This window comes from Pollicipes pollicipes, unplaced genomic scaffold, assembly GCF_011947565.3.
Source record: "Pollicipes pollicipes isolate AB1234 unplaced genomic scaffold, Ppol_2.1 Scaffold_7231;HRSCAF=8579_pilon_pilon_pilon, whole genome shotgun sequence".
Lineage (NCBI taxonomy): Eukaryota > Metazoa > Arthropoda > Thecostraca > Pollicipedomorpha > Pollicipedidae > Pollicipes > Pollicipes pollicipes.
Genome location: NW_023597034.1, coordinates 32056935 through 32083014, shown reverse-complemented (window position 1 = coordinate 32083014; position 26080 = coordinate 32056935). Strand labels below are relative to the sequence as shown.

General features: G+C 56.3%; 1 protein-coding gene and 1 long non-coding RNA gene across 2 annotated transcripts; both read left to right on the top strand.

Annotated features, from left to right (window-relative positions):
- The first annotated feature begins 1219 nt into the window (after positions 1-1219).
- On the top strand, positions 1220-26080 carry LOC119110010 (espin). Its single transcript, XM_037233757.1, has 12 exons — positions 1220-1717; positions 11267-11450; positions 16338-16368; positions 16410-16522; positions 16919-17032; positions 17327-17446; positions 17572-17676; positions 21428-21560; positions 22508-22689; positions 23159-23352; positions 24054-24089; positions 25406-26080. The coding sequence occupies exons 1-11, from the start codon at positions 1485-1487 to the stop codon at positions 24067-24069; spliced, it is 1425 nt and encodes a 474-aa protein (XP_037089652.1). The 5' UTR covers positions 1220-1484; the 3' UTR covers positions 24070-24089; positions 25406-26080.
- LOC119110591 (uncharacterized) lies at positions 17546-19314 on the top strand. The gene is made up of 3 exons (XR_005095514.1): positions 17546-17776; positions 18403-18507; positions 19294-19314. It is a non-coding gene; the product is annotated as an uncharacterized LOC119110591 (long non-coding RNA).

Sequence of the window (26080 nt, the reverse complement as noted above, 5' to 3'; positions counted from 1 at the left end):
CATTGACTCTGCACGACATACCGCTGACTCAGAACGCCACGCCACCGACTCCACACGTCATACCGCTGACTCTGCACGCCGTACCGCCGACACGGTACGCGCTCCGCTGACTCGGTATTCCACAACGCCGACTCGGTATGCCACACCGCCGACTCTGTATGCTGGCCTGCTGACTCGGCGGCCGGGCGGCCGGCGGCGGGCGGGCGGCTGCAGTCGCGGCTGAGTGCACCCGTGCGCTGACCAGCCGTCTGCCGGCGGGCCGCGCGCCAGATGGCGCGTGGACGCCGAGCGAACCGTTGGACCGGCCAGTTGCCGCGCCGTGCCCGCCGTCGTCCACACTGTCCGCCGGCGCCGATCGCCAGTGTGCGCCGCTCGCGCCGCGGAGATGAGTGAGTGAGTGAGGGCGTCGCGCCGCGCAAGCCATGGGCAACTCGCACAGCGGCAAGCACGGCAAAGCGAGCCGGCGGCTGGAACGGCACGCCGTGCTGCGGCCTTCGATCCACGTCAAGCGAGCGCGGCTGATCGGCGCCAGCCAGTTCGGCTTCGAGCCGGCCTTTGACGTGCCGCTGAACCACGTGCTGCCGCCGCGGCCGCGCTCGCACAGCTTCCGCGGACCGAGCCTGCTGTCGCACTCGCTGGACTCCCTGCCGGCGCTACAGCTGGAGGGCCGGCAGTCGGAGCGGCCGCGGCGCCGCACCGACCCACGCGCGCGCTCGTCGCGTCGCGGCGTGCGGCCGCGGCCGCCGCCGGCGCCGCCGTCGACGGACGACGAGCGGCCGCCGCTGCCGCAGCGGCGACGGCCGCCGCGGCGCGCTCGCTTCGCCGGCCGCCAGCTGCCCGCGGAGCCGGCGGCTGAGGAGCGGTCTGCCGAGCCTGCCGGCGCCGAGAACATCTACGAGACGATCCCGAGCGGTGCCGAGCCGAGCTCCGAGAGCGACGCCGAGCCGGACGGCGCGCCGCGCACCGCGTCCGTCTCGATGCCGGCGCTGGTCCACTGCAGCGTGGAGGAGGTGGCGCGCGCGCCGGTGCCGCCGCCGCCGCAGCCGCTCGCCCGCCCGCTGGCCACGTCGTCGCCACGGCTGGCGGCGGGGGCGCGCGGGTCGCTCGAGGCGCTGGCCGGCGCGCGCGGCGCCTTTCAGCGGCGCAACAGTCTGCCGGTGCGCTCAGCGCTCGAGGTTCAGGCGCGGCTGGCCGGCGCGCTGCGGCCCGCTTCCTCCTGCGAGCGCGTGGCCGCCGACGAACAGGTGCGCGTGCGCTCGCCGCACACCACGCTCGTCGACGTCGTGGCGAGCGACGGGGGGTCAGCGGACGAGGCAGACGTGGTGGACCTGGCGGACAGCATTGCCGACGGCGCCGACAGCGCGGCGGAGAGCGTGTACGGCCGCGCGTCGTCGGCGCCGGGCTCGCCGCTCGACCAGACGCTCGAGGTTTCGTCGGGAGAGCTGAGCGACGTTGCGCCCACGCTGGCGGAGTTGAGCGGCGTGATGGACGCCCGCGGACCGAGCGACGACGCTCCCGGTCCGGCTGGGACGAGCGACGCCACGGGCGCGCTAGATGGCGCCACCACGGAGCCCGCCGCCTGGGGGGAGGCGGATGAGGGCGCGGAGGAGCCGCTGGCGGACGCGGGGAGGCAGGACCGGCCCGAAACGGCCTCCTCCCGCGCCAGCCGGCCGGACAGGGACGCACCCAGCTCCAGGGCTCACCGGCGGCCGCTCAGGTGAGATGAACCAGCTACGCGGCATCGGCTCAGCCGGAGCTCGTCGCCGTGAAGGCTTGTCCACGTCATCGATATGGCGTGACCAGTAAATGCTCCAAACGTCGCTGACCACGTTCGTTCACGAGACAGCCGGAGTCCGCCTACCGACGGGAGCACGTCGTGCAAAAGGGCGAAGCAAAAAGAATCCGCGAACTCCAAATTAGTCCAAAGTAAGCGTGACATCAAACAGAGCAGATCTTTGCGCTAGGCCCACGACAGACTGGCGGCGGCAGCGCCTCCGTCCGTCGCCACCCCTCATCACCGCTGTTTGATCGTCTCTGACGGGCTCGTCGCGGCTGATGAAGTGGCGTTAGTGACGGCCGGTCGCCCTCACCGCACCGGGCGTAACACGAGCAGCCCATCGGAGGCGACGGACCGGCACTCTGGCGGCTGAGCCTGAGCACCGCCCGCTCACCGATACAGCGCAGTCGAGTCCCGCGAGCCGTGGCGATTGCACTCAGCCCGTCAGATGGCCTTGAAGCCCTGTTCAAATTCGGCCCTCATGCAGTTATTGGACCTTGTAAGTGTGCTTATCACTACAGGTATACTTTTATTTTTGCGTTTAAATTGCTGAAACAGTCGAGCGGGGCTACAGATTCCGGGCGTTTGCCCGCGCGTCGCGGTCGGTTTATTTGCAAGCCTGCGCAGCTCTGCTGCAGCCGCGCGGGCATTGTTGGTCGCTCGTGAACTCGTCAGTTCCGCCAGCCACCGGACGCGGCCGCGGCACCGCGCCACGCTGCGCTTTCTGTATTGGTGGGCCGCTGACACGCCACCGGCCGACGCCCGCGGCAATGTCGGGGCAGGGCCCCAGCGCTGGCCGTTCGACGGCCGCCTGCTGCAGAAGTGACAGCGAAGTCGTCAGGGAGACACCGTGCGTCGTGCACGCACAGAAAACACTTTTAGTTACGGTCGTGATATTCCGCTTCTGGAGTTCCCACGCAAAACGCCTCCCTGAAATTCTTCAACAGCTCTTGAGCGCCTGGTCGATCCCATTGGCCGCAATGCCGACTCCCACGGAGTCGCCGTACACGTTTGGCGCCGCCCTCACCCACGCCGCATCGATGCGCCGCTCGCACGCGGACCACGGACCGCCGTCGCCATCCCAGTCCGCTTGGGACGTGACCGCCAGTCAGCCGGGTACAGGCCGGGCTGAGAGTTGAGCGGGCACAAACGTGCCGGGCTGCGGGGCGCCGCCCGCTCCCCCCTCCCCTCTCCTCCCTCAGTCTCGGCAGCAGTCCGGAAGGAAGGCGAGGTAGCCGTCTAGGATTCGGTGCTGCCTGGATGCTACAAATAAGAGCGGATGCCTCTTGAAAACGTTGTAAAGCGCTTACACCCGAATGGGTCTGGGCGCTGGGATTGTTGCGCGAAAATAATTTCTAAAGAGAGGTGATAATTTGCTGTAAACCGTCGAAGTGGTGCTCTGCGCGTTTGGTCTCCTTGGGTCTGTCACACCGCCTCTCGTTTCGTCTCCGTCATGGTCAATAAGCCACGCGAATGCCTCCCAGCCTGAACTGGAACCCGGTCAACGAAAGGGTCCTTTCCCTCGCCCTCGGCCCTGCAGCCACGCCGTGGGCGGCGCGCAGCCGCCCTAACCGCGCCCGGGCGAGGCAGTGTTCGCTCGAGCGATACGGGCGGTGGGCGGTGGGCGGTGGGCGGTGGGCGGTGGGCGGTGGGCGGTGAGCGGTTTGGCCGCCAGATGGTCGCGCACAACGGTCGGGCGGCGTTGCACTGGCCGGCGCGCTGAGCTCTGGGAGCAGGTGGCCGACGCGCCGGTCACCGCTCCGCTCTCCGGGATAGGGGCTCGTTAGCCTGGCGTTGTGAGCTCCGGGCTGGCCTGCCCGGGTCACTTCGCATCCCGGAGCTTGAAAGCGCTCCTCACTTTCGCTCTCTCCGCAAGGGATCTGCTCGATCTGGATTTGACAGCTCGCCGCGTGGGATCTGTTCGATCCGGACTTGACAGCTCGTCACGAGGGATCCGCTCGTTCTGGAGTTGACAACTCGGCGTTTTTTTTTTCTCTCCGAACTTGAACATCCTGGGCCCGTCAGTTCTTAAGCATGAATGCATGAAGGAGAACAGCAGAGATAGCCTCGTCTGTATAGACTTTTATCAACTATTGCCGCCCTCAGGTACCGCATTTGGCGTTGTATTTGCTAACAGCTCTCGACCGCCACAGGGACGATGTGGCTCAGCTGGGGGAGTGCGCGCCTCTCAGCCATAATAGCGCCGGAGGTTTTGATACTAACCGACCTTAGCTGTTGAATGCGTCGTTAAACCGTAATGCTGCAACAACACGTATAGATTGCTACGTGCCGTGTCACTATACGTTTCACTCCTTGCGAAAGCGCCAACGTTATGGCTGAAAACGATTTCAGATGGCGTGAACATTGCACACCAACTGCCGATTCCTTAACATGATAAGTACCGAAAGATTCAATGATATAACACGCAGTAATGCATATATATATATATATATATATATATATATATATATATATGACGCGTAACGACACTCTAGCGCAGTAAAATAACCGGCCGCATAGACCGTCAGCAGCATGGCTCCCCGCCCCGCGGCTCGAGCCTGGCGAAATCGATCTGACTGTCTGGGAGAGCAGGGGGGATCCGGCGGGCCGTCACGCGTCGCGTGCGCGCTCGTCCCGAAGAGCTCCACGCCGAAGGTGCGGGCACGCACGCTCGTTCTCGGTCGACGTTGACATGGCGGCGGCCTCTGTGCCGTCCGGAGAAAGGGGCGGATGCGTTCTCACCGTCCATGGAAAGACGTGCTAGTCGTGCGAAACGCGTCAGCCAAGAGAGCGGAGAGGCAGGAACGGCAGGTGGAGGAATGAGCAAGCTGGCGAACAAGGAAGCGAGCTGGAAATGGAGCGAGCGGCTACCGGCACTCACGCGTGTAGACTTGACGTGGAAAATCGGGGTTTCACAGCGCCCGCGGCTGGTACTGGAGCAGACAATGCCTGCATTTTCCGAAACCGGAACACGCTGGCCTGTATTGAGCACATTCAAAGCACGTACCAGTGCCGTACCAGAGTTAAGAGTCGCCGTCTCCAGCCGGCACTCGTACGCCTAGGCCGTTGCCAGCGCGGGGCCGGCGCTGGGTTTGAATAATTTTTGCATCTTTAACGCAGTCGTTCCAGCTGCTAAAGGAAAGTTTTTGTGGTGAATCATGCAACGTCCAGCTGGTAAGGAGCGTATAAACAGACAACATCCATCAAGGTCGGAAATGAAACACGTGCTATTTCCATGTAACTATCCATGTAAGTCCGTGTGAGCCGCATGGTGTGTCTACTAGCTCCAAACCATAGACGCAGCGGCCAGTTTGTGGGACTGACAGCCGGAACGTGCGTCCGTTAGCCGACGCCAAACCAGTCGAGTGCCCTCCAACCGCGCTATTGTGTTGATAGGATACGTCACTTAGCCCTCACCGCTGTGTAGCCTGAGAACGCGTTTTAGACACGCCACTTTGGCTTCAGTCCGGCGGGGGTAATTGCCGGCCGCCGGCGCCGCGGTGCCGGCGGATTTAGCGCTCAGCCAACTGTAGCCCCGAGAGCGGGCAGACGCGGCCATCAGATGTTCTGCGCGGCTAACTGTGCCCGACAGCCGGCCGCGCGCGCGGCGTTTGGCGACGCGGCGCGTCATCGGCGCGCGCGCGCTCGCTCGTGCGCCGTTTCTGCGCCGTTGCGGCGAACACGGCGCAGGCGAGCGGGCCGCGGGCGAACGACTGTCGTCGCTTCCGCGTCGCCGTGGGAATGGTGCTGGCCGCGCGGAGGCTGCGGCCCGAGGCCGTTGTCTCGCGCCGACCCAGCTCCGCGGCGTTTCTGCCCGTAAACTATCCGCAGTTCCCGGCAGCGGCGGGATTTAGACCGCCGGCTGGAGCCGGGTGGTGGGGAGAGGGAACTATCGCGGCCAGCGGCAGAGACTGGCGGACCGCTCGGGGCTGCGTGTTCAGCACGGTATCTGTACCTTCACTCGGCTGCACGCGGATCCCCTTGGTGGTGAGAGGCTGGGCTGTGCGCCCCATGTCGCTGCTGTTTGCGCAGGTTGTCACTTACCTCCCCACCAGCCGATTCCGCGCTGATGGTTGTGGTGGATGCCGTTAAAGGTTAGGAGAGCTCTTCATTGCCTGCCCCTTCTTTCGACGCTCCCTGATTGCCGATGCGCACGCCAGTGATCTTTCTAAGCATGCCCATGCTGGTGACTTTGACATTCTTGTTTTGCCAGCCGAGAGTTTTATCGATGGCGCAGCCTCGGTATCGAACAGGGCATCGGCCTTAATTTACTGCAGCAAATGAAGGCCGGACAATGTGTGGGAATTTTGGAATTATGTAACAAGCTCCCAACTTGACGTTATCACCTGAAACAAATCACAAGAAATGTGTTGGCATTTCTGCTCTCCCTTGACGACTCAGGCGTAAAACGACCCCAACAGTCCGCAAGCGCCAATAATCAATCGATCAATCGTCCTTGATGACCTATTTTCATCTGCACAAGCTTGAGGCCCTGGCCGGTCAGCCTTTTTCCGTGGCTATTAGCTCCTTTGACTACCGGAGGCACTCAAATGACGTCTAAAGTCGTGCCAATAACATTTTCCCGAGGCTCTCTTACTTGGAGGCCGTGTAACAATTACTATGCTTAGCAATTGGGGACGCTGTACTGGGCTGTGAACCCTGTCAGTAGCGAAACGAACGTCCCAGATTATTATTTTACCCCCATTTTTAGCTTCATGCGCCAACTTTCCATGATTCGTTGTCCGTTAACACACGCTGGAGTGGGGATCAAACTGACGCTTTCAAAGTTTTTTCCTGAACGATTTCCAAACGGCGCGGCGTAGCCGCGCCAAATTTTGGATACTGTAGACAACTGAATAGCGGATCGTTTGGTTTCAAAAATCTGCATGTACGTTGTAAGGTCGCTGATCTTCGACAGGCCAAAGTCATGACATGGACTCAGCGAGGACGATTTCTAGGAAATCGTTCAATCTGATACAACAACGGAGTGCTTCAATAGTTTCTTAGTCAACACAACAATCTGATCAACAGATTCCATTGACCTAGGACCTAGTGTCCGGTATGAAGGTCAGACCTAGGCCAAAATAAACCTGCTTTATTACTCTAGAGCTTGCTGTGTGTGGTAAATTCTGGTGCTCATTTCGAATTTATTGATGCATTATACATTTTTCATAGGCTTTTCAAGAGTAAGGATAGGCCACTGACCTAAAATGGTCCGTGCCAACCTTTTTTATTTTTAGGAGCATACTGCAAAGCGTAATCTCGAACGCTTATTCAAATGCAAAACTCAAAGCAGCATTATGTGATTTTGGTCGTCATGACATCCTGAAGGTCAAACAAGTTCCCTGACCAAAAAAGGAGCACCAGTGATTTTTTGCTTAGAACCAGTGTCTAAGTTCTGGGACAGTTTGGACACTAATCTGCATTTTGACCTTGTTTGACCTTATTTAACGCAAAAGTCATGACCTAGGAACCTCAAATTTCGACAAAAGTGAGATCACATACAGGCTAACACACCCTGTGATTTTGTGGTCTTCAGCTCCTTTAGTTTCTGAGATTTCACTGGGTCATATTGACCCCCACCCGGGTGAAGGGTATTCGACCGGCTACCCGGACGCGTGCGAACAGATCGAAAGCCGCTGAGAACCATGCGATCGTGCCAATGAGATCAAGAGAGATCATGAGAACCGGCGATCCATGCCAACGCAGGCTTTGAATACCCCAGTGGGTCGAGCCCATAAGAAAGCACCTGAAGTCATGCATGCCGGCGGCAAGGTTGTTGAACTTGAGCACTGGTGCTCGAGGTTTGAATAGAGTATTTGTAACACGTACTATGGTCATTTATGCTGGACGTTTGGACATATACCACCTTATCTGTCCAAAGCGACGCCTATAATACGATCGACTATACTACAAGGGTGAGTTGGTCATGGCATCATTCTGCCAGGATTAAGCCTTAGAAGGTCGTGAGAACAAACCAGCTTTATGCTGAAATCTCCAATGAACCGACGCTAATGCCGACCATATAACAGGCTATGCGCCACCTTAAGTGCTTCGCCTCTGAGGTCAGCAAGAACCATTTTCTATCCGCTGCCAATACATCCGTTGCGCATGAATAATGCCGCCAGGTCGCGTGGCGCATTTTGGACCAACCGTTTGTCTCAAGAAATCTAGCATATGCCAATTTGCCGAATGGATGACCTACATCCCTGAATGAGATTGGCCTCTGTTTTACAGGCGAGAGCGACGGAAGCGATCTGCCAAATTTTATGGTCCATTTGTTCTCACGCATTGGTGAGTGCGCCAAAACTAATGAAGATAAAGCGCGCTTTATTAACGGGCCAAACCGCAGCTCCCAATACAGCCTTGCCCATGGCTACTCCCATTGATCAGCCTGAGGTTGTGCAAAGGCGCTGAGGCTTCAGTTGTCCCCAAAATGGAGCGTCATTCCCTTAACGCCAATATGAGGCAGCCGCAACCATTACTGAGCTCCAATGTGCAGCTAGTCATGTGCCCATGGCACTGTCGCGGTTCATACAGGTGCGCTACAAGAAATCGGCATTGACGGTTATTTTGGCACGCAGAGAAAGAGCGACGGAAAAAGACGACAAAGTCGGCCGACGCCAAATACCTGCCGACGTAGTCAGTTGCCCACTCCACTTACGCACCCCACTGATCCACCTCTGCTTACCTCTTTAACTTCTGTTTCTATGCATGGAGGGGCTCATCGCCCATCCATGACGCCCATCTGTGCTCCTTTCTCAGCACGCCCTGTTGGCGCCTGACTGAACCCATCTTCTTTCCGCTCGGCCCGCTCTGGCAAATGATCTGTTTTATCTCCCTTTCCCCGGCCGTTCTCAGTAACCCCTGTGGCTTCGGATCCGATTGGCCCGTCTTGTCCTTTTTAAAAATCGCCATGTCAGTATGTATACTTCCTTGCCTGCTCACACTTTCTTTTAATGAAGATATTAACATAGATAAGATATTTTTATCTTCATATAGGTAAGGCCCCTCTGACTCTTTCTTCTTTTCTCTCTCCCCCTCTCTCATTCTCTCACTTCACTCCTCTCCATCTCTCTTTCCGCTTGTCTTTTACTCACCCACCCACATTTTCTACCTTCACGTGATTTTTTTTTTGGACTAACTGCAAACGCAATACCTTCAAATATCTGCAAACTTTTCCCCACCGCCACCTGTTCTCGATATCGCCCCTTCCCACTCTCCCGTCTCCCTGTTTCTGGCGACGTCTGCGCCGTATGGATGACGGCAGATACAACACCCCTTAACCTGCTGCTGACCTGCTGCTGACCCGTCGACCTGCTGGCACCGCCCACCCCCTCCCCCGAGCCGCACCATTCGGCGTCATTTCACCCTCCTCGTCGCTCGATGCCCCACTCTCCTGACGCTTATGTCGTTCCGTCCGTGTGCAGGTGACAGAGCTTGCACGGTTGACCGCCCAGGTCATGGCAGGCGATCCGTCTGCTGGCCCAGAACGAGGTGACCCCTGAATGGCCCGTCAGTTCGCCGCGCCAGGTGCAGCGCCGGCGGCTTCCAAACTGGCGCGCCGTTGGCCGCCGTCATGCTGTGGTGTAACATTCCGTCCGGCCCGATTTGGAAACCCCAATCGGCGCGGAGCCAGGGAGGAATTCACACCGTAGTTGGGGGAAACCACACCGCTCACTGATGTAGATTTTTCCAGCTCTTTTACATGCGGTTGAAACGGGATGACTTTCGTCTTTCGATTCTTCGAAAAGTCTTTCGATTTTGAGCTCGATTTGGATGTGAAGGTGGATTGTTTCTTCTTTCAACAGGCGTTGTCGGTCGCCACTTTTTCTTTTACCACAATGGCTCAAAATTTTCTGAACAATCTTTTCGAAGCTCAATAAACATCGTTAATCCTTCAGCCTTGCTAAACAGCACCCTTCCGACTTTCCCCGAAAGTGTGATCGATTGCAGCGATTACTTTTTAGACCATTCAGCCCATGTAGAAGATGGTATGCTTGGTCATTTCCTTCAACGCCTTGCCTCGGTGACTCGGTGGCTAGATACATGCATGCTTGTCGAAGCATCGAAACACACATGATGGATTCATCAGATGGGGATGAAGCCGTCACGCATGTCATCTGAAAGATGATTGATTTACAGCTCTGGTTGGCTGTAAGGCACTACGTCTGCTTTCGAATTATTCCGATCTGGAAATCGTGCTACGTGTCCCTGACTTAAGGTTGAATGTCTTGCAAAATGCCGCATTTGTTTTTTTTTCAAAACTGTCACATCACAATGCTGCTTAAACGACTCGCTGTGACCACTCAGTAGTTCTGCAAGTGTCTTACAAATTCGTTTTGCAACTTCCATCAAGCGGTGTTCTGCTTACTGAACTCCGCAAAGGTGTAAGCAAACAGCGAGGACATATTCTAGCACGCCAATTTACCCTCATTTGTTAGCAGTTTGCGATTTTATCTTAATGGGTAATTAATCACCAGGGAATTACCACTCCGAAAACAGTGTGTTATGATAATCGCTCCACTGCAGGGCAGGAATGTGAAACCAGTAAGACGCCTTTTGCAACGTGCGACGAGCGAGGTAGTAGCGGACGTAATTGCTATTACCATGCAGCTAGATGATACCTTAGCATACACGACAGGGGCCCTACGCCGCTGGGAGTCGATCCGTATAGGACTTGTCGAATCCACTGGAATATCCTCACCTCGTGAATTTGGCTGGTGAGAATGCATTGATGATTACCGTCCGCGCGAGTGCTTACAAATAACGTTCCCCTCCGATCACTGGCTTATCCCCCTTTGACGCTTCTGCCACTCTCTCCGATCATCCCTCCCTTTGGCCACTCTAACCTGGTCTAATCACCCCGTCCTGCTCCGACCATCGTTTCTCTGATCACTGCCTCTGACCACCGTCTCGGACCGCCATCTCTCTGATCACTGCTTCCGACTACCGTCCCTGACCACCGTCTCTCTGACCGCCGCCGCCGACCGCCACCTCTGACCACCATCTCTCTGATCTCTGCTTCCGACTACCGTCTATGACCACCGTCTCTCTGACCACTGCCTCTGACCGCTGCCACTCACCACCGTGCCTCTAACCACTGCCTCTGAACACCGCCTCTGACCACCGTCTCTCTGACCACTGCCTCTGACCGCTGCCTCTGACTACCGTCCCTCTGACCACCGCCTCTGACCACCGTCTCTCTGACCACTGCCTCTGACCGTTGCCTCTGACCACAGTCCCTCTAACCACTGCCTCTGACCACCGCCTCTAGCCACCGTCCCTCTGGCCACTGCCTCCGACCACCGCCTCTGACCACCGTCTTTCTGACCACTGCGTCTGACCGCTGCCTCTGACCACCGTCCCTCTTACCACTGCCTCTGACCACCGCATCTGACCACCGTCCCTCTGACCACCGCCTCTGGCCACCGTCCCTCTGACCACCGCCTCTGACCACCGCCTCTGACCGCCGCCCTCTGTCCGCAGCGCCAACAGCCAGATGGAGAACGCCGTCACGCCAGTGTACCTGGCGGCCCAGGAGGGCCACCTGGAGGTGCTGCGCTACCTGGTGGACGAGCAGGGCGGCTCGCTCACCCTGCCCGCCAAGGACGGCATGGCTCCTGTCCACGCCAGCGCCCAGATGGGCTGCCTCAGCTGCCTCAAGTGGATGGTCAGTCAGATGCCGTTCTTTATTCGCTGGTCTTATGTTTGTGTGTGCATGTTGTATATATTTTGAAAATTGCATGGAAGGCAGACAGCGTGATCAAACAACTTACACACAAAGGCCTGACAATTAATGTTTTTTTCCGGGGAATTACGCATCCTGGTGATGAAACGTGCACGAGCCTACGAGTCGGTCGGGACTTACCACCCATCATGCAAATTTCCCTCATAGTTCAAGTAAGACACATTCAGACTGCGGGCTCACCCGTAATGACTACGTAATGACTCTTAATGGCACCGGCACATCTCATTTATTCTAGCGCATTGTTAGTGATTATCGATGCTCACTACCCCCTGGGCGCTGTGCGTATGCCGCATACCACGCTGCAATCCCAGGTATTGACATTTTCCCAAATATTCTCCATTGCATGAGACGCGCCCATCTACGTGATATACCAAGCCAAGGATGCTATTTTTCCTTTTAATTGTTGACATATATGATAAGCCAAAACTGCACCATACTACATATGTTTGTAAGAGTAATGAAAATCAAAATGGGAGTTTGTTATTTGATGATGAACTAGATAGTTTTCGATGATCATGAAATTATTCCTTACTATATCAGGCATATTATTACACCTCCGTGTATAACGCGTGATTCTGTCTCGTGATCCTCGTGGTCAGTTTTTTACGTTTTCTGAAAGCGAGTAGTCTTTTTACACTGTCAAGTTAGCCAAATCGACATTTTTACAAACTGCAGAGCCTGCGTTCGGGTAAAGTGCTACACCACGGTGTGAGAACACCGACAACAGCTGCCATGGCAAAGCTGCCAGAATCAGCCTATCTCAACAGCAAAATGTTAAAATCATGCTAATGTTAATGAAAGTCGGCATGGCAGATGCCGCGCTCGACATAGAGCTTTCTCTCGCCTCGGGTGAGACGGTGGCGTGCGGATCAGGTCTAATTGCCGCCCCAAGTAAGCGATTAGTGATCTCCCGGAGATGTGCCCAAGGAATCTTTCACGAAAGAACAATATGGAAATAGGGCCAGCCGATGTAATTCGAAAGTGTCCGACATCACGTGACGTGCAAGCGACCAGAAAACGGCAACCGCCCGGCCATTTGGCCACTACGTCGGCAATCACATGCTCGTCGGTGACCCAGTTTGAACGGAGCACGCTCTTCACCCAGCATGGGTTTCTAGGCACGTATTGAACCCCCTTATGTGTGTTTCTAGGCTTTCGCTATCCAGCCGTGTCAAAGACAGTCATATATTACTGAACCAGGAGCTGCGGGAACCAAACTAGCTCCCGGGCCGTGGCCGCTTGGCGACTGCAATGAATCACATGGCGCCATCCATCGCCTGAATTCGGCTCCGCTCTATTCACACGTCGTTTTACAAGTCACTCAGCTGGCCATCCCATGCAACCGCAGAGGCGGCGCCGACCAGTCGGCAGTCGCAATCTGGGCCTCGCCCCGACCGTAACGCGGCTCACATTTCACACCGGGCGGCCGATGCTTTCGAGCGATCGAGGTCCGTGAATGTCTCCTCCCGCCCGTCCCAAATACCGGTCCGCCCGGCCACCCAGCGCGATCTGCGGCGCCGGGCGGGATCGGGGTCGAGGGAGTCGGAATCGACGCGCGGTGCGAGTCGTCAAGCACAGTTTTGATGTTGCCTCTCGTTGGGCCATTTGCTGCAGGCCGGCTTTTATTGCGTCGGCGGAAAGAGTGGGGTATATGGTTGTTGTTGTTCAGGCTGTTTGCTCCGACGTCTGCTTTTATGATTACGGATCCATTACTGTCTTCGTTCGAGCGTACCTTGCATGGCTGACTGTGCATCAACCTGTTCCGGATGGATCCTGTCCCCGAAACCCCAAGTGTGTCATTTATATACTTGAATAGTTATAAGTATTTTTCCAAACGTTTTTAAGGGGTAAAAAGAAGCTTGATACGGTTTGTTCTGCATTTATTCCGTCGAATGACTGCTCTATGATATTGGTAATTACCCCGCTTCATTACACCTGTCGATACGCTGTTCACATACACACCAAACTCACAATTAAAGGAAATGCTCCATATTTCACAATGTTGAGAGAGGCATCAGATATGACGAAATAAGCTCACTTATAATTATAACTATCCCTTTAAGATGGAAAGACCGCACTAGACATCAATATTTCTCTATGTAGTAAATATGCTCCTCATTACGGCATTGTTTGATTGCGTCATAGCATCATTGATTGCGTTTGTATGAGTTTGTGGCGTTGGCAGCCTGAACGCGCGAAATTGCCACCCAAGCACTCACAAGGAGTACTTAAGCTCGCCGAGAGATGGTAGTGGCGTTGCTGGAAGTGTTCGCTGAGCCAACTATCATATGTTTTCGTGTGCTGTCCCTTTTTCGTGGTTTTCTTGCATACTTACCTGCGAGTTTAGACATTTCCTTGTATTCCTATTCTCGGTTGTGGCGCTGTGATTAAGTCACCTCACGATTGGTCTTACTTTCGTAATAGCTGGCAATTAGGTCCAACTTTTTATCTCATGTCGCACAAAATGTGATTCGTAGGTTCCAACCCTCTTATCCTCTTTCTCACCTTATCCTGAATCTTCACGACACCCCTCTTATCCGGAACTGCATGCGCTAGCCATGAGTGGGCCAAGAGGCCTTCTGGAGGGATACCGCGACCGGTGGCCCAGCGCAAGCCCCGCCGAGGGGTCGTCACGTGGGCTAAAGCTCGGCGGTTGCCCCCTCCTCCAGGCACATGTAGTCCTGCCCCACCATTATGGGGCATAACTATTATCCATTCTCATTCATCCCGTAGCCCTGAAATTATGAATTTGTTCGAAAAGGCTCTAATCCAACTAACCAGCTGTCAGAGAAACTTACACAACTTGCTCAACATTGATGGAGAACCGATTCATGCCCATTGTATTAGAAAATCGTGCCCTCGGACGCCAGTTCTGAACGGCTTGACGAGCACATTTTCAGTTGCCTTGAACGCCGCATGGCATATAGGATGGCAGGATTTTAATGAATTTGCTACGCGTCATGCATGCCTGAATGGCCTTGGAACTAGTCTGCACATCTTCGCGGGCATATAGCTCAGCAACTAGAGTAGGTCGTTACAAAGGCAGGGTGTGAACTGCACCGAATTTCCTCCGAAAAAGCAAGTGTATTTCAAAACCCCATAAAAATGTGGAACATTCCTTTTAAGGCCTTCTAGCCTAAATATCTCTGACCATTCCGAAAGGCCGCATCAAACACCTAGCCGCACTCCAACCCCGCTGCCATTCCGCGTCGGTGTGGGGCTGGACGGGCGACCCAGTCGCCGTTCAGCCAGCTCCCAGCGTCGAACGAGTCACCCATGACTGAGGGGCGGGACATGGGGTTCACCTGCCGCTGAGTCATCCGCTGATCACCGGCGGAGGGGAGCGTGCGGGGTGCCACCCATTGGGACATGCAGCGAGCCATGCAGACTGACGGCCGTGGCTCGCTCCCTTCCCAGAAGCAAGCCGGCTTAATCGTGTGGTGATCTGAAGAAATATAAAAAGCTACTGGATTGAATTTTTTAGAAAAAAACACGAAGGCGTTTGTGCAGCCAGCTCTCTGTGCGCAAGTGGCTGTGATCAGACCGGACCGGTCCACATAACCAATTGCTTGCCGCATAATTATACATCTCATGCACACCTACATTCCGCTCAAGCAGCTGGTTTCCAGACCTCTGAAACCGCCATACATGGTACAATCTACATATTTGGCCTGCGCATGGATGACCCAGTCCCTCTGTATTCATGAGCGCCAGTGACCCGGACTCTCTGAATTCAGGGGCGCCAGTGACCCTGCCCCTCTGTATCTCTGACCACTGGTGACCTGGCCCCGCTGTACTCCACGATGCCGATGACCCGGTTTTTGAGTTCTCCGAGGAGCCAGTGACCCATCCCCCTGTACCCCCGGTCCCTCTGTACTCCGGGGAGCCAGTGGTCTAGTCTCTCTTTACGCTCGGTCCCTCTGTACTGCGGGGAGCCAGTGGTCTAGTTTATCTGTACTCCGGGGTGCCAGTGACCCCGCCTCTCTGTACCAACTCTGTACTGCGGGGAGTCAGTGGTCTAGTCCGTCTGTACCCCCGTCCCTCTGTACTTCAGGGAGCCAGCGGTCTAGTTTATCTGTACCTCGGGTCGATCTGTGCTCCGGGGTGCCAGTGACCCCACCCCACTCTACCAACTGTACTCTGTACAGTCGGTACAGTTACTCTGCTCTGTACTCCGGGAGCCAGCGGTCTAGTTTATCTGTACCCCGGGTCGATCTGTGCTCCGGGGTGCCAGTGTCCCCGCCCCTCTGTACCAACGGCCCCTCTGTACTGCGGGGAGCCAGTGGTCTAGTCTGTCTGTACCCCCTGTCCCCGTGTACTCCCGGAGGAGCCAGAGGCCGGTCCCTCTGTGCTCCTTTCACAGGGGCTGTGCCGTGCGGTGGGCGTCCGGTCAGATGGCCCCGACTGACCCCGTGGTCGAGCGTGTCCGGTTGGTCACGGTTTGATGACCGCCGGTCACCGCCGCCGACGCTCGCCAGCCCCGGCCCCGACCCCGACCCCGGCTCGGGGCGAGATGCGGTCGAGCGATGCGACGAGACGGCCGACTTACGCACACCGACTACGGATGCATCGGGGACAGGCTTCCGTAGTCTACACGGCAAAAGCGCACGTCACAAACAGTCCCTAGCCTGAAACGATGAGAGAAATATTTTGCTATGATGATAAGACGAAGGGTGGAGAGGTCGACAAAAGACAGCATTAGGTGCTGTGCTGAAAGACTGATGGGGTTAGTGGGGACCACAAGCGTTCGTCATCGCAAAGATCGGCGGTCATCGCCGCGTCATCGTGAGCATCATCTGCTCGTCCCAGGTGCTGGAGAAGGACGTGGACGTGAACATGCGAGGACAGCGACGGCGCCACGCCGCTGCACTTCGCCGCCAGCCGCGGCCAACGCGCATATGGTGCGCTGGCTGCTGCGCCACGGCTCCAAAATAGTGCTGGACAAGTACGGCAAGTCGCCGATCAACGACGCCGCCGAGAACGAGCGGATAGAGGTGGGTTAGGCCGGGGAAGAAGGGGCTAGACCGGAAGCCGTTCTGCTCTTGGCAAAGTTATTCTATGGAATACCTGAAGTTATTCTGAGCTGGAATGTACTTACCTTTGCTGAATGTCCTCGGCTCTGCACACCTTCTAATCCCTGCCTCGGCGTGGAGAATGTTCACGTTTATTATGAGTCTAAGTCACCGTGACGTGGGAAGATGATAGCAGAGATGGAACGATGTCCCGACCTCCAGCTTGAATGCAAATTGGCATTTCCTTTGTGGCACTGCACGCTGGCAGTAGAGCAGAAGTCCGTTCTAGGTATGCCTCGTGAAGTGTTTTTGCCCAGTGCTCCAGCAAGCCGTCGCTCGCTCGCGGCCTCGCCTGAGTGCTCTGACGCGGCCCCGCAGTGCCTGTCCCTGCTGGTGCAGCACGGCACTGATCCGGACTACGACCTGGACGAGGACACGGACAGCGGCCGCCAGTCCAACACCAACTCGCACCCGTGCTGCTGTCGAGAGAAGGCGAGCACACTGCCGAAGCCCCGCGCGCGGCGCGCGAGCGCGTGTCATTGACCTGGTCTTCGATTGGGTGATAGCAGGCTACATGTGCTGCTGATGTGCCGACTATTTGAGCTGGCGATGCTCACCATTTGTGTTGTCACGTCAGACGGTTTTAAGTCTAGGGAAAGTGCGTTTGATATGCAGTAAGCTAGCGAGCGTGCGTTTGGATGGAGGCCTCTGACAGTGTCCGTTGTAATCAGCTTCCCCATTGGCCGTCGCTGCTGGCGCTGACGAGTGCACGCCTTCGCCGCGCAGACATCGGCAGGCGACTCGTCGGGTCCGTCCAGCCCCCGCTCCACCGAATCAGCGTCGTCGCACTACTACAGCGGCGGCAGCTCCAACGGCGAGCATTCGCCGTTTTACCTGCACCGGCCGGCGCCGTCCGCGGCGCCGGCCGCCGGCTCGGCCGCGCCCCCTGGCGGGCCGGAGACCCTCAACGCCGGCCACCGGCCCTTCTACCTGCACGACCGGGCGACTCGGTGTACCACCGCGTCAACGAGCTCTTCCACTCGCTGACGCTGGGCAGCGAGCAGCGCTCCGAGAAGAAGGCGCCGCGCCGCAGGAAGGAGGGCGAGAAGCAGAAGCTGAAGCGCGCGGCGCCGGCGGCACAGGCTCCGCCGCCACCGCCGCCGCCGCCGCCGCCACCACCGCCCCCGCCGCCGCCACCAGCGCCGACGTCCAGCAAAAGTTTACCGAGGACCCAAGGTAGGAAGTGCGTGCTGTTGATGGCGGTGGTGCTCCCGACGAGTCAGGCGGTGGAATAGAAGGCATGGTGTTCTTTTTCTGTCGTGCGTGGTTTGGGACGGACGTGCTGTGGGCAGTCGCGGCAATGCCTCGTCCGATCAATTTCTGCTGCGTCAGAAGAAGCTTTCCACCTTGCGTTGTGCACGGAAAACCACGGCGTTTTTACACCGAGACTCGGGCCTAGTCTGCAAATGCTTTATTTGGGGGGGGGGGGGGACCTACGACTTGGTCAAATATATTTTTGTTGTTGTTTTTCTATGTTATGGATGGTGTTGTAAATAATGTTAGAAAAGGCGAATGTTTTTTTTTGTTTCACTACGCTATTCAGTTCGTTCACTGTGTTTCGTAGCCAAATTTGGCCAGTGCATTATCACGACGTTTCGAGAAGTGATTAGGGACCATATCAGTATTTTCTAGTTATCCCCCACCCCCCAACTGCTTATAATCCATGGAACTGAGGTTTGTACCCATATACGTACTCGTGGTCTGTGAGCTGCATGTCGTACAACAGTGCAACAAATATTGCATCATTTTGTGTACGTTGTTGTTCAGAGTGCAGAAAACGTCACCGTTTCGTTCTTTCACAGCTTCGACGAAATCCGAGAATAGTTACACGGTTTCCGAGCCCAGCCCCGCCGAGCAAACGGATGCGTCTTCACGCTCCGATGACAGCCATGGAAAACACGAAGAAGGTACAGGCCAAGTTCCTGTTCACCAAGAACGAGCTGATGATCTTGTTGTGATGGTGCTGAAATTCAAATGGAAACCCTCCTTTAATTGTTGTTTATTTCACCACCATTTGAGGGCTCTAATGTCCGTCAACATGCCAGGCCTTTCTCGATAATATGTTTGTTTGTTCAGAACCTTAATGCTATCTACAGGCCCCGCCCCGTGGTGAAACTCTAGGTCATCCACGCCCTCGTCCTAGATTGGATGAGTCATTTATCTTTCGTTTCCACGTGGACACCAGGTATCACTCACTGATAGTTCACTTCCGTATACACCTACGATGGGTGACATCACGATGGGTATTCGGCTCACTGAGTTGGTCTATATCTTGAGTGCTTGACAACAAGACGAATGCTGTAACGCGCGTGCCGTATTAGAGGTTGTGTACGTCATTGGAAGGTTCAGATTACGCGGTTTGAAAAGCCTGGAGAGTCTGTTGAAGTCAAGACAGAGTGCAAACAGACAAAAACATATGTCACGTCACCTAACCCACCAGACGTCTTGTTGTCTCAAAGACATCCCCAAGAGTTCAGTCAAAGCCCCATGGACTTAATCACGGGACCGTCTTGGGCAGAGCTGCGTGTACAGGGCACACGCACCTTTCATTGTTGCTCTTTAACCGACCGAATGTCATATGGTGCAGTGTCATATGTCAGTTCACCTTTGTCAGTTGTCACGAGGGCACCCAGACAGGCTGTCGCGATCCGGCAGTCCAGGGACGCTCAGTTGGTCAGCCGTGTGTTTGGCAGACCTGTACGGCAAGCTAGTCGGGGCACACAGCCTCCAGACCGTGGCTCAGGTCTACGAGCAGGTGTCGGATGCGGAATCGATCCCGCCTCCGCCAGGTATGGTCACTCACTGCCGCTCGTCGACTCAGGTTCCCCTGCTTCCCTCCCAGTGACCTGTGTTACGGCAGGCGACCGACATTCATCTTCACTGACCTGCGTCACGACAAACGACCCCCTCCTCCCTCTCTCTCACTGGCCTGTGTCACGACAAACGATTCCTCCTTTCCTCTCACTGGCCTGTATCACGAAAAATGGCCCCTCCCCCTTCTTTGGCTTGTGTCACGACAAACGGTCCTCAGTCACTCTCATTTCTATTTCCACATTTCCGCACCAACTTTGGCGAGGTACAGACTGGTTGTGCGGGTAGATGATCAGATACTATGACACGTTGGATTATACCTTTTATGGCTGTTGTGGACGAGTGCAAAACCAAAACTGTTTAAGACTATTCCAGCTATTACCAACACATATTTTTATCGAGTTATCGCTTTACCAACCGTAGCCAAATGTAGTGAAGACGAGTGGTATAGTCACCACCTCCAGACGTTAATGCTGAGCACAGCGATTTAACTATGTTTGTCATGGCTTATCGCTGCTCATACTCTGATCTATTGCACATTTTCGGAAGTAATTTGAAGGGTGAAAGAATTTTAGCAATCTTGAAAGTCGATGCAACTGATATGGTACTTGGCCGGAGAGTGACGAAGCTGTACATTATTACGCTGCATTACAGTTAACGCTCCTTTTCCAATTGTTATTCATGGTGTATCAACGAAGCTATACACATCCTTCATACTCTTCCCAGCATAGCAACTTTTTTTTTCTTTAGCACATGTGTAACAGTGCTAGAACCAAGACCACTTCACATGATGCATAACACCAGAAGAAGTCCAGTGGCTCCCACCCTTCCCGTGCACCTCTGCCGGGCCAGCTAACCGCTGCCGGTCCGCCGTTGCAGAGTTTGGCGACGGTGGCGGCTCGAGCCGCGACAAGAGCCCGCTGCGACGGCTACATGCTCTCTCCTCGCCGAGCTCAGCCCTGATCACAGCCAGCCCGGCCAGCGGGGCCGGCGGCGTCCCCGCTCCGCGACCTCCCAAGCCGGCGGCGCCGGCGCCGGCCGACGAGCCACCGGCGCCGCTGCCGCCGAAGCAGAAGCGCCGCGAGCCGGCCGCGCCGCCGCCGCCGCCGCCGCCGCCCAAGGCAGCCGCCCAGAAGGGACCACCGCCGCCGCCGCCCCCACCGCCTCCGCCGCCGCCGCCGCCGCCTCCTCCGCCGCCCCCGCTGCCGTGGCAGATCGGGGCGGAGCCGGCGCCGGCAGAGGGCAGCACTACGGAAGAGCCGACACTGCGGCCCAGCCATATGAAGCGCACCACGCAGAATTCGGACAACACGAGTCTTTCAACGTTGCGAGAAGCCCGTACGTATTTGAAGCTGCACACGAATGGCAATAACGTGAACGCTTGGGGCGCGGAAAGGTAGAGTTTGAATTGTACGTGTTTCAACTGTTTTTTTCCGATATGCCAATTTCATTTCTGTTTAACTGCTTGGCTTTGCGTCCATCTTTGCTGTTCATCACCCATGCACACTTCATAACAGCTCAACAGCCAAACTAACGGTTTATGGTGCGGCCGCACTTACTAGTAGCTCACAAACACCCCTTGCGTGTTGCTCCTCAGGTCACGATAAGCTGAGTCGGCCGACGTCGCTGCCGATCGAGCTGGCTGACCAGCTGGCTGGGCAGCTGGCCGGGCAGCTGCAGCAGGGCGGCGGCGCCGGCTCCAACCCACCCTACGTCCGGCCGCTAAGCCCAAGCACATGGCACTTGCCCTTCATCCCGCCCAAGTTCCCATCGTTGGCCGACCCAACAAGCTGATCAAGCCGTCCGAGTACCTCCGTTCGATCGGCGGCAGGCCGGTGGCGCCGCCTGGCGGCCGCACGGCGGCGCCACCGGCGGGCGGTGAGGCCGGCGAGGACGGCCCCGCCAGCCTCAGCTCCGACAAGCGGCGTGGAGTCGATCGCCTCGTCGCAGCCGCCGCCCCCGCCACCGCCGCTGCCGGCCATCCCCGAGGTGCCGCAGGAGGCGCCGCCGGCGCCGCCGCCACCGGCCGCCGCCGGGCCGCCGCTGGTCGCTATCTCGGCCAATGAGCTGCAGAAGGTGCAGCTGCGCAAGACGGACAAGCTCACCAAGACGTACTCGGCGCCCGTCGGCTGTGCCACCGGCGCTCCAGGTGTGTGGTGTGGCGTCGCCAACAGGTGGCGTCACGTGACACGTATTTCGTCGTATGTGGACGTTATGCGACTGGTTTGGCGTGGGATTTCGCTTCCTTTGTGTTGAGAAGGCATCCTCCTTCACCTTTCACTAAGCCTCTGCCCGCTGTGCTTGTTCGATATCTGTAACGGTGAAGGTTGTCAAGGGGTTTAACCTTCCCACTGGCAATGTCATAATAGATCTGATAAGCGGCCTCCAAGAAGGGCACGTAATTAGGAGACCGTCTTGCCATGATTTGAGCATGTATGGTACATGCTTTGCTGTCTGATTTATGTGTCTCGACTGAGATCCTCTTCCTTGCATTCAAAATGGCGAACGCTATCGGTGCTCTTTGTCCACCTAGAAGGGAATGTAAACAGTATCGCTGCTTCGTCTGGCGTGAATAACTTCCACTTAATCCTGAGTCAGTGCCGACTCTATGACATCATCGGCGCTAGGATGGCGAGCTTGCCATGTCCTTGTCCGCATTCTCAGCCGTCTGACAGCCGTCTAATCTGTCGTCCGGTTGACCCGGCAAATGCTCCGTCATATGCGAGCTCGCTCCATGGCTGCTGCCGGGGGTCTGCAGCTTCGTGTTCTGTCGGGTGGCTGGTATGGTAAATGTGCTTGTTCGCTCCTGCCAGTGAGCTAGTCAATACTCCACTGATTTAGCAGCGCCGTGACGAACACACCCGTTCAGTCACGGCGCTGATCTGGCAAACATGACCGCCGTGTCCTCCCAGCAGCCTGATAGAAGTGCACGCTGTCCCTCGGGGATCTGCTGAGCGTCCACATCCCGTCCTGCCGTTGGCCTGATTGGCTTGTTACCCCTGCCGTGCATCCTGGTACGCAACTCCTAACGGCCCGTTCACCACCCGCCGGCTTCCCTCCGGCGACGGCCTGCCCTCACCGGTGCTGTGTCGGCAGCGGGCGGCGATCTGGTGAACGTGCAGCGCAAGGATGACCTGATCGCCGAACTGAAGCGGAGCAAGGACATGGACGGCGTGCGCAAGCTGCGGGAGGAGCGCGCCAAGTCTGCCGTCCAGATCCTGCGCGAGGAGAGCAAGGAGCTCGTCAGGGAGTTCACCGCCGACGCCTTCTTGAGCGAGGTGTGACGACTGGCATCCTGCTCCCGTCCATGGACGGTCCGGCGCGTGTCATGGTCACGATCACACCATGCCATCCATCGAGGCAGCTTTCGCCTTGCAATAGCCCGCCTCTGACGGAGCTAAAACCACACGAGCCGTCACGACGTAAAGCCATAAGAACGACAAGTGTCGAGCTGAGAACCAGCATAACATGAAAAATGGCCTGTCTGCAAAGCTATTGATGTTGTTTGTGACGGTGCTGACTGAGGCGGTTTGTGCTGGCTCCATGCTCAAACTTCTCTTCTGTGCTGCAATGGGATGTGAAGTCGCTGCCTATTTGGTTGCGTTTCGTCACCTTTGTGATATGCTCCATGCCTTCTGTGTGGTACGTTGCTGTCCAAATCTGCTCGTGCTCTCCCCCAAATGCGCCCACCCGGGCTGCCCCATCACGTCGTCATCGAAACATAAAAAGATGTTCCTTTTCCGGCAGATCCCCGAAGTGGACGCCACCGGAAACACGATCCCGGCGTGGAAGCGCCAAATGTTGGCGCGTAAGGCAGCGGAGCGCGCCAAAACCGCGGCCGAGGAGCAGCGTCTCAAGGACCTGGAAAAGCAGAAGATCCAGTCACTGCCGCCGTGGAAGCGGCAGCTGATCGCAAGGAAGGAGGAAGAGGACTCCAAACGGTTAGCATCGCGAACGCTGCTGGCTTGTGGGGGTTTTGCGCAATGCACAGTTTACGTCTGCTTTTGTTGGCTTAGGCACAGGCATGTTATCACAGCATTCGTTTGAAGAGCAAGAACAGGGTGCCTCATAAAATACGAAGCGAATGCTGCTAGTAGAGTTTTATTTGAAAGTTGCGGCGCCAAAATCATGCCCCTGGGCAGGGTATGGCCTAGACCAAACGCCTTTTGATTCCCTCGGTCAAATATCACGGTGTTACGTGAATTCGATTGTGAATGGGGATCTGTAATATGAAAAAAGGCGTATAAAACAAACTAATGTTTAACGCGTTTGCCCAACCGTGCCCAAAAAGTTTAAAAGCATTTCAATCAAAGTACTGTATCTTATATGCAACTTGGAGACCAAGAAGCTCCGTAAAGTGTACTCTAGACTTGGCAGCAGCCTCTGTGTGTCTGTGTGTGGGGTTTTGTGCTGCACTCTGCTTATCGCTCTCTTCCCTTCGTTCCTCTCTGGCCACCGAGGCCTCTCTTCTCACTTCTTTCGCGACAGCTTCTGCGCGCTAACCTCCACAACAGTACACCACCCAGCACTGCACACGCTCATCTCACAAAGCAACACTTCCCTGCACTTTGCAGCTGTGCTAACAAACACCCGCTCTCCAGCCGAGTTTTCGGCGTCCGCTTAGCTTATCACCTCTTTGCAGGTCACACGGACCATGACCTATCGGCGCATACCACGGGTAAGTACGGACCAGGGACGATCCAGCGACGGGCGCACTGGGATTAGCAGACTTTTCGTTCGGTGGTATTTGTTCTGTGATGAAGATCCGCCGAAATAATCCCTAATCCCTAAAAGTATCTGGCAACCCCTCTGCTGAAAAATCTCCGTGGTAAAATAGCATGGGGTTTACTCGGGATATGGCAAAGGAGAAAGTGCTGCCTTGGAGGTGTAAATCTTCAAATGCCTCCTGCCGCCTTACACCTAAAATGTGGGCACAACCGTCAAAACGTGGAATTTCATCAGCGTCATAATCACCGCTTTAGCTGAGCCACAGCTACCCCGATGAAACAGTTCTTTCGTATCCAATACATGTAAACATTACAGACATTCGTGTTTTCTGTCTGTAAAGAGTGCTTGAACTTAACGTCATGTTCCCGCATGAGCGTTGGCGAGAGGTCTGGGAACAACTTAAACGGATACAAAGCTGAATGGTTTCCGGGCATGTCTAATACAACTTAGTGAACGCTACCATAAGCTTGCTTAAACGTAGAAGCAGCAACGAAAGGAAAGGGCTTTGCTGGGTGAGTCTCCCTGACATGAGGTGTCAAGGAGAAGCTGAGATATCCGACGCCATACGTCACGCGATCGTCGTTACAGCCAGCAGGAGTCCTCACGTAGGTAACACACGCACGTAGCGATCAGTGGGCCTGAGTCGCTGCCAACGCTCAGGTAACGTTACACTAACGTTGAGCTCGTTCTCTTCCGCTCTAGCTCCTAGAAACTGTCTGCGTGATTGTGGTGTCACATTGTTCTCACTCGAATTGTTCTCGCTCGAATTGTTCTCGCTCGAATTACAAGCATGTCTAACGCCATGTACGCCCCGCGCTCTTCGTGTAAACTGGTGTCGTGAAACACATAACTCCCGGTGGCCATTGGCTGGTGGCGCTAACCGTACGCTTGTCTGCATTCAGTCAACTAATACCAGTCAGAGACGTGTCAAACTCCGTCAGTCACGGACGCCAGAAAATGCTATCAGTCCCTCATCTGTGGGGAATGTGACATCATGCCATCGGTCTCCGATGACACGAGTGATGGCCAGGGTTGGCCATGACTGTTGCTGTTACGACAGTTACTGGTCAGAGATGACCAGTAACTGTCGTAACAGCAACCCAGTCCGTCGTCTGACCGTCGTCCGTCAAGGATGTGACCTTCACGGATGTGACAGCGCGTGGTCACATCTGTCAGTTTGTCATACGTCAGCAGGCAGCCGACGGGCCGCGTTATCAGCCGCGGCCGTCTGACGGCTGACGGCTGACGGCTCCCCTCTGCCCGCAGTCGCTCCACGACAGGCATGCGGAGGGTGCCGGTGGCGGCGCCGACTCCCGAGGAGATGATGCGCGGACGAGCGACCCCCGTGCCCAACCGGACTCTGCCGAGATAGTGCCGGCTGTGCGGGGCCGGGGTCCGGACTCTGCCGAGACCGTGCCGGCTGTGCGGGGTCGGGGTCCGGACTCTGCCGAGACGGTGCCGGCTGAACAGCTTCGGATCCGGATCCGAGCTCTGCTGAGACTGTGCCGGCTGAAGAGCGCCAGAGTCGGACTCTGCCGAGACGGTGCCGGCTGAACAGCTCCGGATCCGGATCCGAGCTCTGCTGAGACCGTGCCGGCTGAAGAGTATTAGAGCCGGACTCTGCTGAGACGGTGCCGGCTGAAGAGCGTCGGATCCGGATCCGAACTCCGCCGAGACAGTGCTGGCTGTACTGAGTCTGAGTCCGGGCTCTGCCGAGACTATGACGGCCGCGTGGAGCCGGAATCTGGACTCTTCCGGGACAGTGCCGTCTGTCCGGGACTGGAGACCGGACTCTGCCAAGGAAGTGCCGGCTGTTCAGGGCCGGAATCCAGGCTCTGCCAAAACAACGCCGTTTTTAAAGGTCGGAATCCGAGCTCTTTTATCATAGGCTGGCTGCCGTACCGCGCTTACATAAGCCAGGATCTTCTGTCGTTCAGACTC

Bases quoted from the DNA above. Each gene is read 5' to 3' on its own strand.
- LOC119110010 (XM_037233757.1), top strand. From the start codon at position 1,485: ATGGACGCCCGCGGACCGAGCGACGACGCTCCCGGTCCGGCTGGGACG. The intron at 11,451-16,337 runs GTCAGTCAGATG...TGCTCGTCCCAG, and splicing joins TCAGCTGCCTCAAGTGGATG to GTGCTGGAGAAGGACGTGGA. The intron at 17,677-21,427 runs GCACAGGCTCCG...CCGCCGGCGCCG, and splicing joins TGAAGCGCGCGGCGCCGGCG to CCGCCACCGGCCGCCGCCGG.